Source organism: Rhyacophila brunnea, unplaced genomic scaffold (assembly GCF_057557595.1).
Source record: "Rhyacophila brunnea isolate RB1 unplaced genomic scaffold, BYU_Rbru_1.0 scaffold_5, whole genome shotgun sequence".
Taxonomy (NCBI): Eukaryota; Metazoa; Arthropoda; class Insecta; order Trichoptera; family Rhyacophilidae; genus Rhyacophila; species Rhyacophila brunnea.
This window is the reverse complement of record NW_028233170.1, coordinates 41,608,144-41,623,864: the sequence shown is the minus strand read 5'-3', so window position 1 is coordinate 41,623,864 and position 15,721 is coordinate 41,608,144. Positions and strand designations below refer to the sequence as shown.

The 15,721-nt window shown below is 29.1% G+C and overlaps 1 protein-coding gene across 1 annotated transcript in view; it reads right to left on the bottom strand.

Moving 5' to 3' along the window:
* LOC147066431 (kin of IRRE-like protein 1) overlaps positions 1 to 15,721 on the bottom strand; it is a 272,466-nt gene that overhangs the window by 104,790 nt on the left and 151,955 nt on the right. The window contains exon 9 of the mRNA XM_085955539.1: positions 13,387 to 13,546. Within this exon, the coding sequence (XP_085811665.1) occupies positions 13,387 to 13,546 (160 nt within the window). The remainder of the gene's footprint in view (positions 1 to 13,386; positions 13,547 to 15,721) is intronic.

Here is a 15,721-nt window from a genome sequence, read left to right as displayed (position 1 = left end):
AATATATAATAAGACAATATTTAATTAAGTTTATCTAGTGAATTTACTCATTGTAGTTTTACATCATTACGGATGGATACATTGTACTTCGAATGACTGGATTGAGTGGTGATCCATTACGGACTCACTGATAGTTAATTTTTACTGCGCTATACATATATTTACTAAACAGTACATACGATATAAGAAGTAAATGACAACGCAATACAAGAAATGAAAGAATTTGAAGAGTTCAGTAGCTTAATCTAGGCTGATGATCGTGATTGTGTACTTTTCACTGGCTTAAAAGAATCAATTATGAATACTTAATAAACAAAATTTACTTAAACCAACTGATTAATTACGTTGGGTATGAAAAAATGTGTATGAGAAAAAATATAACACAAGCGAAATTGAGTTCAAAACAGGCATTGAAAATCAGTTTTTGCTTGTAAAATGAGTTAACAATAAAAAATGTGCTTGCGACGAGCGATTTAACTTGCGCTGCCGTTGACAGGCGTCCCATGATTTAAAAAGGTTGTATTTATTATGTCTTTATGAGGACGCTAATGGAACCGACGCGTGGTTAAGTAGGAGAATGCATTTTTAAATTCTACTCCGTAATTTACACTACATTGTTATTCTCCAAAAAATATACAACTTTAATAAACGTTAAAAATACTTAAAATATTCTCAAAAATCATGCACGTAAGATTGTTAAAAAATATGATCAATTATTAAAAAAAAAACTTTTATCGACACACCTTCTTGTAAAAATATATATTATATAATTTATATCATATAAACTATTTCTTTTATTCAACGAATAATTCACCAGATTTTGAGAATAAAAGAAATGGTTTATTAAAAAATGTTAGCAAGTTCAAGTAGACGTTATAACTAAAAAAAATGGCGAGAGCCGATATTCCTTGATTGAATATATACAAAAACCGATAGTCAATAATAACACAATTTAATACATATTTCATGTATGACCTACTAGCTTAAATTGTCTTAATTAGATAGGAGGCTCGTAACATAATTGGTTAATGCACAGTTGGCGCGATACCAGTGGTTATACGGGCTCAAATCTCGTCGAGCATCGTATTTTTTTCTTATTATGATTTTTTGTAGTGGGTATATTTGGGTAGATATATTTGAGGTGTTTTTAAGTTATGTATGTTAAATAATATAATATTTTATGAAAATTCTTTACGCTGAGATTTTTTAAGTGTTTTTTTTCACCAGAATTGGAAATAAGTCATTTGTTCCACCAGTATGGTCTATTACTTTGGATCCAAAATCACATTAAATAATATAATGTACTGTATAATGTAACTTTCTCTTTTGATTATATAAAACAATATATAACATCAAAGTATCGAGAATATACCAGAACTTTTCATGTTTGATATATATGTTTATATTGAAATATATTTAAAAAAAAGCAAGCATGCCAATGAGTAATAATGTGTAATATTGATTAAAAAACTGTGTTTCATCGAGACAGTGTTTAACACAAACGTTACCATTTTGTTTATTTTTAATAAATTTATTTAACGAATTGTTTTAATTCTGTTTCATAACTATAACTCTTGAATTGATACAACATTTATATATGTATGTATGAGGATTTAGGTATGTATAAGTGTATATTGGATGAGTTTATATATATTATATTAGGCGAGTTTATATACTTATAATTATATATTTTTAAATGATGTTATAAATAGTAGGTACCTACCTTGTAAGATTATTAAAGACTAATATCTCATTAGTCAACCTCATAAATAATTTTTCTTAGAATTGACGATTTACACCCCTTGAGTGTAGTATTTTTATTGTTTATATAGTATAATGATCTATTATTAGGTTTTGACGATTTATTATAATATGCTATCGACTGTATTGTTAATAATAAGATATGGTTTTTACTAATTAGGTTTTTTACTGACACTTCAACTATTCATGATTTGTTTATTGTATTTTTTGTGACCTTTGACTTGATAGGTAGGTAATGGAGTTTTTACATACTTTATTGTATTGATTTATTATATAAGCTAGAGTAAAGAGTGTTCGTTGTCAGTGTGTGTTAACCTTTGGTGAGTGTACATGGCGCCTGAAGATGCCGAAAAGCGAAACCCAGGTCACAAAAATGACTTAAATGGAATAGTACAGCACATGAATCCATTAGAATTTAAATTCAAATACCATCAAGTACCTTCAGTCGATAGTATTAATATTATTACTCTTGGGTTTATAATATAACAATTAAATAATTAATGAACGTTTTATGAAGTAGGGGGTACAAAACAATATAATGCAAGAATGGTAAATTTCAAATTCATTATTAAATAGGTAATTTCTTTCGTTGGTGAATCAAGGCTAATTTAAAAAAAATAAACGTGATGTGGATCTTGGCATCTTAACAGTTTTATCATCAATAAAATACGTTTGGTTGCCACTTGCTCAACTTGTTAGGTCTGTGAGTGATCTGGGTTTAAATACATTAACAATAAATATTTGAATTTGCCATACTGGTAATTTGAACCTAAGATCCACGACTTTATAAGTGGATATTATTATAACTCATTCACGACGAGCGCTTGTATGTGATACAATTTATAATCCGGACTGAATTGCATTTTATTTATGTACCTAAGTTAATGTGGATTTCGATTAATATTTACATTATCAATATAATATGTTTTTATTTATGATTTTATATTAAAAATATTCCTCAAATAATATATCATTTGAAGATACAAGAAAATAAGTAGGCTAGGCATCATAATAAATTGCCAGCTTTATTGGAATAAATGAATTTTAGGCTAGGGTAATTAGTTGTGGGAACTTTTCTCATATTTCTTACATGAGAACAGAATTTGAATAATTAAACCAACCATCCCCATACAGGTGGGTCAGTGATATTTTTCATCGAGTCACAGATTTTTAACAAATAAAATAATACGCACGATTTGACAACGTGAGTTAATTTTTTTTTTTTATTACCTGTCATAAATTTAAACATCTTTTTGGATGTATACCACAGTGTGACTAAGCGATAAACTTCCTTTAAATCTTTAATGAGACAATCCAAAGAAAAAGTCTTAGTTTATTATGTTAATTATAATTATATTGTTGTTTATTGTTAAAATAAACATTTAATGGTACTGTACAATATTTATGTAAGTATTACAAAGTATAATAGTAGCTAATTGTCATTAAGTAAATACAAGCTATGTTAATACTAACGCATATTTGTCATCAATGTGTTAACAACAATGTTCTTGTATATTTTTTAGGTATTTCAGTATGTATAATATTGTAAATGGGTAGATATATATAATATGGACGAAAGAAATTAGAACACTTTTTATGATCTAATGAACGGTAGCAAAAAATGTGGGATACATTATTTGTAAGAACTTTTTATAAATTACAGGTATTTTATAAAGGTTTTTTTAATGATATCACATTCTAGAGGTCCGCAAAATTAATCGACCATAGGAGTCATATAATTTTTTGTAATTAAAACGTGTATGAAAAGTCTTTTAGAATTTAAAATTGAGCTCATTTATTTAACTAACGACTCTGTTTTTGCTTGCCATGGGGTATAAGGCAGTTACCGCTAACGACTTGGGCGTGCAAAAAAAGAACGAACGAGATAGATGTTCCCAAATTCAGTAAATATGCTGGATTCTAAGAAATATTATTTCAAATAAAAGAAAATGGGATTCGAGGAACCGATTTTTCAATGCGTTTTGCAGCTGTATTGTTTTTTTTTGTAAATAAAAGAAAATGTGAGAAAATTAAAGAAAGAAAAATACGTCCTTTTGACACCGTATCCCTTAAAAATGGCGACAATGTGATTATATTACCTTTGATCTAAAATATTTATAGAGATATAAATAAACCTTTATATTTTATATTTGAAAATTGACATATTTTAATACTTTTCATGATTTAATTCAAGGGGAATGCAGGGTCATGAACCTTTCAATTAATTACATTTGTTTTGGTTTAGGTATTCATAACATTTTATTTAAGCATAGTTTGATATAAATTAAATAAATACGTCAATTGAGAGATTTTTTTCGACTTATACGAGGTATAAATGAGAACTCTGCCATTCTAGGCAGCGTTGACCTGTGTGTCCCTGGTAACTATCTTAGAAATAGAGACCATCAGTTGTTTATTCTCCCAAGGTGCAGAACCAACCTGCCACTGGTAATGCCAATTGGGAGGACGATAACTATGTTTAACAAAATTGCTTCGGGTGTTGATATATTCCACCTACGTGAGAATGAGTTTAGGTGGTGGACGTTGTTTTATAAATTCTTAAAATAGGGTCTGCTTAACTCATGCGGTGTACTTCCTTGTACATATCTAACTTATATACTGGTCTATCTCTTTTTTTATGTAATTGTTATATGCCATTCAAAATTTATTGTAACTGTTAGTGAGTCAGCCAGTCGAATTCGACCGGCTGAAATGAGTTCATTGTTTCTTTTACATGTTAAATCTTGCTCATTTCTTAAGTTCGTTGCATCATCTTTATTGTTCCTTTTTTAGTAGTATTCCAATATATAAAACACTCTTTAGCCGGATTTCTCACAAGAAACACACATTGTGTACCTAGTAATATTCAACCTTATATTAGTATACCAGTAAAAATATGTTATGTGATTTTGTGTTATTAAGCGGAAATAAAGGATATCAATTAAATACAATTAATAATATCTTTTAATAATTCCAACCCATAACATAAAATTGGTGTCAGGAAGTGTGGATAAAGCTAAATAACGTGAAATAAATTAACGGTGAATTCAAATTCTTTAAAAATAGCAAGAATTCTAAAAATAAAACACATAATAATATTACGTATACACTAATTGTTTTTTTTAAAGTACATCGTTGTGAAAAACGAACGGAAATTAAAAATCTAATTAATAATATAAAGTTGTATATTCTCCTAAATCTTCAAAATCATTAAATCAAGAATCTTCTATATCTTCAAATCTACAAGAGAAGTCCAACAAACTCCTGTCTCCAAGAGTCTTCAAATATCTTCAAATTCCTGAATTCGACGAATAATCTCCAATTCTTCAAAATCAAAACTCGAATTCTTCAAGCTCCAACTCTAATTCTACAAACTCAAATCTTCAATTCTTCGAAATCCAATCTCGAATTTTTCAAGCTCCAACTCCAATTCTACAAACTCAAATCTTCAATTCTTCGAACTCCAATCTCCAATTCTTCAAGCTCCAGCTTCAAATGCTTCAAGCTAAAGCTTCATATTCTTCAAGTGTCCATCAGATCTACAAGTCTCCAAGTCTTCAAATCTTCAAAATCTTCAAAACATAATCTCCGAGTGTCAAGTGCTTAGTGTCTGTAACAGTGACAGTGTAAAGTGTAGGTATTTATTCTCCACAACAGAACGGTAAATTAATTATTCTTCATTTATATGAAAATTATCAATCACTTTAATAATACAATGTCGTCACTAAGTTTAGATACCTTGATGAAATTTATTTCAACCTTCGATGGAGAAAAGAAAAATCTTTATCCATTTCTTAATGACTGTGATACAGCTTTTGAGATATGTCCGAATGAATTAAAACCCGTCCTGTTAAAATACATTATTCACTGCGTAGTAGGTAACGCCAAATATACAATTTCAAATTATAAATTTGAATCTTATGAAAATTTCAAATCTTTCCTAAACACTACTTACGGTGAAAATAAACATACGTCTCAATTAGAATTAGAACTCAGAAATTGCAAACAGAATTATAAAGAACCTATTATCAAATTTATTCAGCGTGTAGAGAATTGCAGAAATAACCTCATCAACGCAATTAGACTTAAACATAAGGATGACGACGAGTTAAAAGGTCGCATTAAACAAATCGAGGATAGCGCTCTTAATACTTTCATGCTAGGAATCCATCCTCAAACGTCTATGGTAGTTCGATTGTCTAAACCAACAACATTAACAGAAGCAGCAAACATGGCTATAGACGAGGATAAGATTTTAAACGATTTCAAAGGTATGCACATAAACTCTAAAAATAATTATCATAATCAGTCGCATCATTTCAATTACAATAATCAAAACATAAATCAGTTCAAAACTTCAGTAAATAAAGTGTGCAGATATTGCAAAAAATCAGGACATTTAATCGAAGAGTGCAGAAAACGACAGTACAATAATCGTTTTAAAAATAATTCAAATCCTTCTCAGCTTCAAACTAATCAAGCAAATCCAAATGTTTCTTTCCATCAATCTCCGCAAAATTCACAAAATTCTCAAAACTCGCAAAATTCTCAAAATTATCAACTCCCACCACTCCAGGAGACCTGCCTCCTCCCAGTACGTGCAAAGCATTCAGGCAAAATATTTTCATTAGAATCAAATACAGCGTATGTTGAATTTCCATATACAAAAGAAAAAAAATCTAAAATTGTTGATTGATACAGGCGCCGACATTTCATTAGTAAAAATAAGTTCCCTAGATGGAAACGAACTTGTTAATGAAACTGAACTTGTCATGCTCAAAGGTATCAATAATTCTCCGAATCCAGTAAAAACTATTGAAACAGTTAATTTAACATTTCCTTTAAAATGTATGCAACTTCATCATACTATCCATGTCATTTCAAACCATGTCACTAATATTCCTTTCGACGGATTACTAGGTCATGACTTTTTCGTCAATAATAATGCAAAGATTGACTACGAAACAAATACATTACATATATATAATGAAATTATTCCTATATTCACTAAAATCAATCCTATCTATACTTTAAAGCCTAGATCTAAAACCCTTATAGAATTAGTTGTTCAAAATCCTGAAATTAACGAAGGTGTAATACCGAATATCCAAATACTTCCGGACGTATACTTATCACGTACACTTGCAAAGGTACTTCCAGGAAATAAAGTATATGCCACAATCGTCAACAACAGTATTAAGTCAGTCAATATCTTATCAAATAAAATAACTCTCGAACCATTTAATAAACACGAAAGTTTCGTTGATTTTACAAACTCAAATACTAACGCTTTGTCTCAAATTGACAATCAAAGTACTGTTCTCATAAATAATTCTTCAGCGTGTAATCCTTCGTATTCATACAATGACTTCATCGAGAAACAAAATGAAAATGTCAATGTCAACTTGAATGAAACCGAAAAATCTCTTACAAATCAAAAACAATCGATTGCACACTGTATTTCGAATGATAAATCAATATCCAAAGAAATAGCTTCAGAAATAAGTACGATAATTAACCTTAATAATAATGAAATTCCACAAATACTTAAAGAATATCATGAGTCTCCCATAAGCGAACATTCAGAATATCACAGAACCTTAAATCGCGGACGTCTAAAATACAAATGGACGAAAATGAAAAAAGACATCTAAGATTACATTAAACAATGTGAATCTTGTCATAAAAATAAAATCACTCGACAGAACCTTAAACAGACCTCAAGAACAGTTAAAATCGGTGATAAAATACATTTAACCAATAACGCCTCTAAAATAAATAAATCAAAAAAATTATCTCTCAATTTCCGAGGACCTTACGAAATTGTCAAGGTTAACAGTCCATTAAATGTTACAATTAAGGTTCAGAATAAGTTAGTTAAGGTTCACACAAATAGAATTAAGCAAGCTTATTTAGATCCCTCACAATAATCTCATTCAAAAGTTTATGTTATTATTTACATTATTATAATATGTATTAATATTAAGAATTGTTTTTTTTTCTATATATGACTTCAGTTGTTCTATATCTATTTGTCACACATCACAATCTATTGTTCACAACAAAATCTATTTTCGAAAACCAATGGACTAATATGATTATAATTTCTTTTAACCAAACTCATGGTATAAATTGTATACCATAAGTTTATTCTTTTGAAGAGAGATGTTATGTGCCATTCAAAATTGTAACTGTTAGTGAGTCAGCCAGTCGAATTCGACCGGCTGAAATGAGTTCATTGTTTCTTTTACATGTTAAATCTTGCTCATTTCTTAAGTTCGTTGCATCATCTTTATTGTTCCTTTTTTAGTAGTATTCCAATATATAAAACACTCTTTAGCCGGATTTCTCACAAGAAACACACATTGTGTACCTAGTAATATTCAACCTTAAATTAGTATACCAGTAATAATATGTTATGTGATTTTGTGTTATTAACCGGAAATAAAGGACAACATTTAATACAATTAATAATATATTTTAATAATTCCAACCCATAACATAATACTGGTATATTTATATATCTTTGTTTCTAAATGTCATGTTGTGAACGTCTTAAACTTATAATTTGTAATGTCCACAATATGTTAAAAAAAAAATTTAAAAATTGAAATAAATTAAAATAATTCAATTGAAATGATTGCTTGCAGACCCAAACTGGCATGAAGTTCATTTGGATGCTTAAGCAGTATCTTCAAAAGTGACCTCCCATTATGTCTTAAGCGTAAAGTGTTCAAATAATGTATGTTACCATCGCTTATAATATTATATGCGTGTGAAACATGGACCAAGTAGTAATAACCGCTAAAAGAAATTATAAAAACAGTAAATGAAGTATTATTACATATTATTATATATATTTTATATTTAAAATGAATTTAACTTGAACTAATTGATAATATCGTCGGAAGGAACCAGGTTTGGCTTATTTTTGATATAGAAAAGAACTAAACGTTGATATAGGTACTCGTTTATAAACTCCACGATGTCTTTCCAGAAGAAAATAAAATTGATAATAAACAGTGATACCATACTTGCACAGTTGTATTACGTTCAAATAATAGTGGTAATATTTCATAATAATCTATTGCAAAAATGTTATAATTAGAAAGATTGTACGGAAAATATATTACTATACATAGAATAGTTAAAATAAATACAAGATGTCTTCACTTTCACTATGTGTAAACATTAATAGTAGGTAGTATTGATTTATAATAAAACTCGGGATCACAAAGAGTTTATGATTAATATTTTGAATTATTCTATCTTGTGTGTATTTAAATATAATAATATACAAGATGAACTTTTTTTTTTAAAGATTTAACATTTAATTATTTGTAATGACGTATGAAATGGTATTAATTTAATTATTTTTTACACATTAAATTATTTTAATGTTGTGTAGCATGTATATTTTAATACGGAGACTTGATAAAGTATGATAATTAAAAGCCCATGTTCGAGTGTATGTGAGTGAATGATAGAAAAAGAGTTAGACACTATGAGCCAAATAAAATTATTAGTAAAGTTAGCTGTTTGTACACCTGTTTAAAATAATATACCTTCTAGGAACATTTAAGAACGATACCAACTTTATCGCCATAATATCAACATCAAGTTACAAACCAGTAGACACGATAATATAAGATGCGCGCGCGCGCAAGTGAATAAGTAACTGGACCATTAAAATTGTGCAAGTGACTTGGTATCCAGGAGTACATCAAGAGTCCAGGAGGATTTCCTCCACTTACTAAAGCACTGTTATAGATTAGTACCCTACATCCTAAAGTTCACCCTATCCATACAAACTCAAAGTTCAAATATACAGTCCATTCAAAATATCGCCAATTTATATGGATGCAATTATAAACATAATTATAATACTTACTCGTAAGCATTATTTAATTTAATTAATTCACTCATATGTTTACTCACTCTCTTAAATAACAAGACTTAAATACATATTTAAGATTCTTGAAATCGAAAATTAAAATATTAAAAAACCTCACGAAATATTAGAAAAGTTATATAAAAAAAATCTTGGCCCAAGTTGTTTGGTATTAATATCATGTGAAAACAACACTTTTCTTAGTTGTTTGACACTTATCTTAAATTATTAACACTTGTCCTAGGGGGGGGGGGGGGTATATACGCTCAGCCAAATATATGTAATATATACATTTAAAATAGTTCATGTAAAACTGGTATTAGAGCAATCGTCCATTTAAAAATAATACCAACTATAGCATTATCCAAAATACTTAGACAGTAATTAATCAGGTACCCTAAGGTAAGTTATTTTTTGTTTTGACCATGTCCGATCCTGATAAGATCATATAGACCTCCATACACTGGATGTTTGTATTAAGAGATTTTTATTTTTACGAGTGACGGTGCATACTTGAACTCGAACACAAATTGAAAAACAATATATTTGCCTGACAGGACTTGAACCTGGGACCCACAACGCTTAATCCGCTATTACTATTAATATAACCTTTTTTATATTGATGCCAGTATGAAATAAATGCCTAAAATTAAAACACTAACTTGACATCAAAAGTATATACTAAATAGATAAATAATAATTAAACAAAGAAAGCACTTGGCAGTATTAATTCTAAATACCTACGACAAAACCTACGCACCTACGCACCTCAAGTCAATATTTTATTTAGTAATTATTATTAAGTATGTTGGTAGATATATTTCATAATAATGATTAATATCTATAATATATTCTATCACTATATGGTTTGGACACAAATCCGAGTGCAAGACCTATCAAAGTAGCTGGTTATTGCTAGTTGGCTCTGATCGTATGAATACCTAAAATAGTTATGATACTTACTATTAAATCTAATGTAAAAGGTAATAAAATATGTATATTTTTATTTCCAGAAGGTAACATTTTTATACTGTCAAATAAAATAAAATTGTATTTGTTCGAAAAGTGCGAAAAAGAAAACGAATGATTGTATTTATTCGTTCATAAAATTTGACGATATTGATGGAAAATGCTGCAAACTTTTTTATGAGATAATGTAAATGTCGTGTTTAGACTTTTTTTGGTTGGTACCTACTCACAAAGTCTCGTGAGATGTATATATTTTTTCGGTAAAAATACAACTGTCTGTTTATCATTCTGTTTTTCGTGAGTTTATATAATAATGCGGTACAGTAAAAAGAGAGATATTACCGCGAAATGTAAAAAATTCACACACTTAGATTAAAACGAAAATGTCAAAGTACGAGTACGTAAATTCTGTCACTTGCAATAATTATTTTCGCATCATGAATTTTATATAGGCCTATGTAATGGACTTGTCATAAATATGATGGTATTCTTGAAAACCATTGTTATTATCTTCATTTAAGACGTAGTATGAATGTAGAGCAGTATTTTTCAACCTTTTTAATAAAATGACACATTTAACCTTTTAGTCAATTCACACGGCTCAACAAGCATTGTCAAAATAATAGAATTAGTTGTTACATTCCTTATGCTCTTCTTAATATGCCATCTCCTAGCGGAGGTTGGCCACCATCAAGGCAATCTTACATTTGTCATCTGCTACCCGGAACAGTTCAGTGGAGCTGTACTCGTACCAATCACGGAGGTTCTTAAGCCACAAAATGCGGCGCCGTCCTCTGCTACACTTACCATTGATCTTTCCCCGAATGACAAGTTGGAGAATGCTGTACTTTTGTCCTCTCATAATGTGGCCGAGGTACTGTAGTTTCCTGGTTTTGATACTACGTAGAACTTATCGGTCCTTCCCCATTTGATTGAGAATTTCAACATTTGTCATCCGGTCAGTCCAAGGAATTTTGGGGATGCGTTTATACTGCCACATCTCGAAAGTTTCAAGTCTCCATGACATCTCTTGGTTTAGCGTCCATACTTCCATACCATCAAAAAGAATTGAGAGAACATAACAACGTACCATATGCAGTCTCAGACTTAGGTTAAGGTGTCGATTGCTAAGGAGGCGTCTCATTTTGAGAAAGGCATTCCTTGCAATCTCAATTCTAGTTTTTATTTCCTGAGACTAGTCTCATTTCTAATTGACCCATGTCTTATAAAATAATAAAATATTTATAATGGGTTACACGTTCGATTGGTATTTTAATTTATATTGGTATATTTCCTTTATATAATAATGAGTAATTTTTATCATGTTTTTTTACAAATCTTAAAACGTCTCAATTTTAGTGAGTGAATTTTAGTACCTAAATTGATAGTTACTACGACTTGGTATCACACATTTTATGAAGTTATCAGTTTTAGTACGTAATACACATCATGTGGATGAGCTGCTAAATAATGATCACAAATGATTACCTAGATAGTTCTATATTCGTCGATCATTGTCATGGGTACGGGTTATTAAAAACTTGGATGATATTGTTATAAAATATTATTTGATATACAACGTGAATCAATAAGTTAGTTTATATTGTTGAATATTATTACAAGGAACGTTTTTTATATCAATATATAATATGTGCAATATACCTTTATAATAAGTAGTGAATATAATAAGTTCAAAACTATCTATATTACCACAATAATAATATGTTATCGATGTATATAATCAATTAATAAAAAAATCCTTCAGAAATAAATATTGTATAGAGTGTAGTATCGACTGTGAATTGTAAGGTTTACACCATAAAATACATATTGTATAATGTTTCTGTTAAATACTTGCTGTATTTATAAGGAATCTAGATTTTCTCGTAGTAACCCCTGTCCGGGGGAACAATCCAAGTAACACTAGATCCCTGTACACTTATACAGTGTGCAACCTATATTATATTATTGCGTATATAGTTAGTGTAAGGATGACTTTTGTACAGGAATTCATAGCAATAGGTTATGTTAAATATCCGATTTATGTTAATTAATTGAATTCAATAAAGTATTTTAATAAGATACACTCGTTAATTACTAATTGATAATTATAACAGCCTGGTTAATCTGTGCTATAGCAGAATCTAATATTGTTCTTTGTAAAAAAATGGTGACACATTAGGAGGACATTAATTTTATTGTGACATACGATACACTCGTTGAAAATTACTGATATATTATTGTACACAGTTTAAACTTTTAATCATTACTTTCAATTAATTAGCCACCTTCTCATGAGTGTACGAATATATGCTTCATATAATTAACTTACGTAGTTTTGAAAAATAAATAATAGACCAAGTGATATTTTTTGAAAACGAACTCACGTTTTTCAAATTTCAGGCAATGACTACCCACTAAGCTTATATTTCAACTGTACTACTAATACTGAAGTGCTGACGTAATAATTTAAATCAAGTTAATGATATATTACCCTTCAACTTACAGTTGGAGTAATCCAAATTTCTTATTGCCACTTGCACTCCACAATACTTAGATATTATTAAAATTATTTTTATTGCATTATTTTACCCAGAATTTAAGAATCTAGAATTATGTATTTTTAGCTATGTGGGTTTGTATCACGCTTGGTTGATTAGCGTAATAATGTAATTTTAGAGATGTAGATACGCCAACGACAGCCGAGCGGTTAGGTTTATAACAACGTGGGTTCAATAAATTGTAATAATTATATAGTAACTTACATTTTACTCTCAGAGTGAGCTCATTGCTGACAGTTTCTCCTTCAGGATTTGTGGCGGAGCAGGAATATCTTCCAGCGCTGTGACGAGCCACTCTCTGCAGGACCAAACTTTGATTGCTTCTAACTATCCTTGCCGTTACATTATGGCTTAAGATATGACCCTGTAACAAAAAAGAAACGTAATTAGTCATAATTGTAAAAATAAAAACCAAATAGTGAATAGATAAAAGTCTGTCCTTTGAGTTATGTTTGTTGCCATTTTACAACTATTTTCTTAGGTCGTATTCTTATTTGTCCGGTACAAATCTTGCAATCGATTTTTTACTTATTTACCGACTAGCTAAATATTTGAAACTTCTAAAAAATATCAGAACACGATGCCAATGCATTTTTAATACTTTTAGTCATCTTTAAGTAGAATCGAATTCATTTTTAGTTAATTCTGTTTTGTATGAAAAGTTATTTCTATGCCATTATTGGTTGCTAGGGGTCCTAGCAACTAAATTATTAAATAATATTATATACGTGCGTTACTATGGAAATCAATATGAAATGATATTTCATTATTCAGTATTTCTATCAAGTACAAATTTGTTTGATCGTTTAAGCTAGTCAAGTCAAGTTTATATGATTCAACAGAAAATTTAAAAACGTTGTATATATAAAAAAGTTCTTTTTATCTTGTAATTATTTTATTTAAGATTTCTTCTGAATTTTATTACATTGCATACCATTGTTTGTCTTCGTATTCAATTGTTTAATTTGAACTGTTACGCTTTATGGTAAACAGATTTCCAAACTATAGTTTACTGCTATAAGTTCAATTTTGATGTATCACTTCATTGAAAAATCGATTTTGTTTAAAAGAAAAAAAAGTTTGTTTTTTACACCGCGTATTCAAAATAGCACTGCCTTATAAAATAGTAAATAATGATATATAGGTTACAGACGTTTTTAATCTCTTCATGAATCACCGCGAAAGTTCACAAAATAATGAAAAAAGGTAAATAATCACGCAAAATTTGTCGGTCCACAAAGACACAATGTAATTTGTAGACCTTTAAAGGTCATTACGCGCGTCATTGAAAAGAAAGTTTCTATTCGAGCGTAACAAAAAAACGAACGAAAAAATTCATTAACTCCCATTTCAATAATGACACCAGTATAACATCCAATGTTTTATCAATAGCATGATAATAATTCGAATTGAAACGTTATCGTAATATTAATAACTCAAATGTAATTTGTTAATTTTATTAATGTTATGTTTTAATGGAAAACATGATAATTGAATGAATATTGTGAGGTTCTCAAGATTGTAAGGCATCGTTGCCCCAAAAGTAAAAGGCCACTTGGGCAAAAATAGAGTTTCGAGAAAACGCATTTTAAGTTTTTTTAGTGAAAAAAAAATCGTGTGGAGGTTATTTCTTAATATTTTGAAATGGAATTCAAAGGACAGGTGACATAACTCAAAAATTAAATTGTAATTTTTAGCATTTTTTTATTTTAAACTTTTTGAGGAGATTCTCGTCACAAGGGGTTTTTTTATAGAAAAGTCTTTATACATTTAAAAATAATTACACACATTATCCTTTTCTTATATTATTTTTGATACCACTGTACATATACTGGCAATATCGTGTAAATATTTGTACGTTTTTATTTTACGTTAATTGAAGATTAGTTTACAAATACACAAGTGACCTTTATTTTATTTCATAAATTGTGATTTCATGGATGTATCTCCTTAAACAATATTTTGCCTATAATGTAGAGAAAAAAATTACAAACAAAACTAAATTTATAACTGAAAATATCACAAATGCCCTTTTGCTTTTGAGACGACGATATTATAATAAATTACTAAACAAATACAATTAGTGGCTGTTTTAACATTATCACATACATAATATCTATGCGTGAAACGGAATTCAAAGATTTAACTGGTTCGTATAAAAAAGTTTTTAGCATTTTTGTGTCTTATTATAAAGTGTTTTTATTATCAATGATGTATTATATTATTAATACTATCGACCGATGGTACTTGATGGAATTTGACTTTAAATCCATTGTACTTTCAATAATGTACTGTTCATCTAAATTGTACTAATTTATTATTTATATTTTCATTAATTCATTCAAATTTTATATAATCCAAAAACAAGTTTTGACGATGTTGTATTGGTTCAGTGTAAGTGGAAGTGTGTAAAGACATGAACGTAAATTTGCAATCGTCACTTATACTGCAATGTCCGTATTCATTCATAGACTAAAGTTTCTATGAGCAGGATAGTTTACAATCAACCATTCATCCTTCACATGCAGCATAATAATAT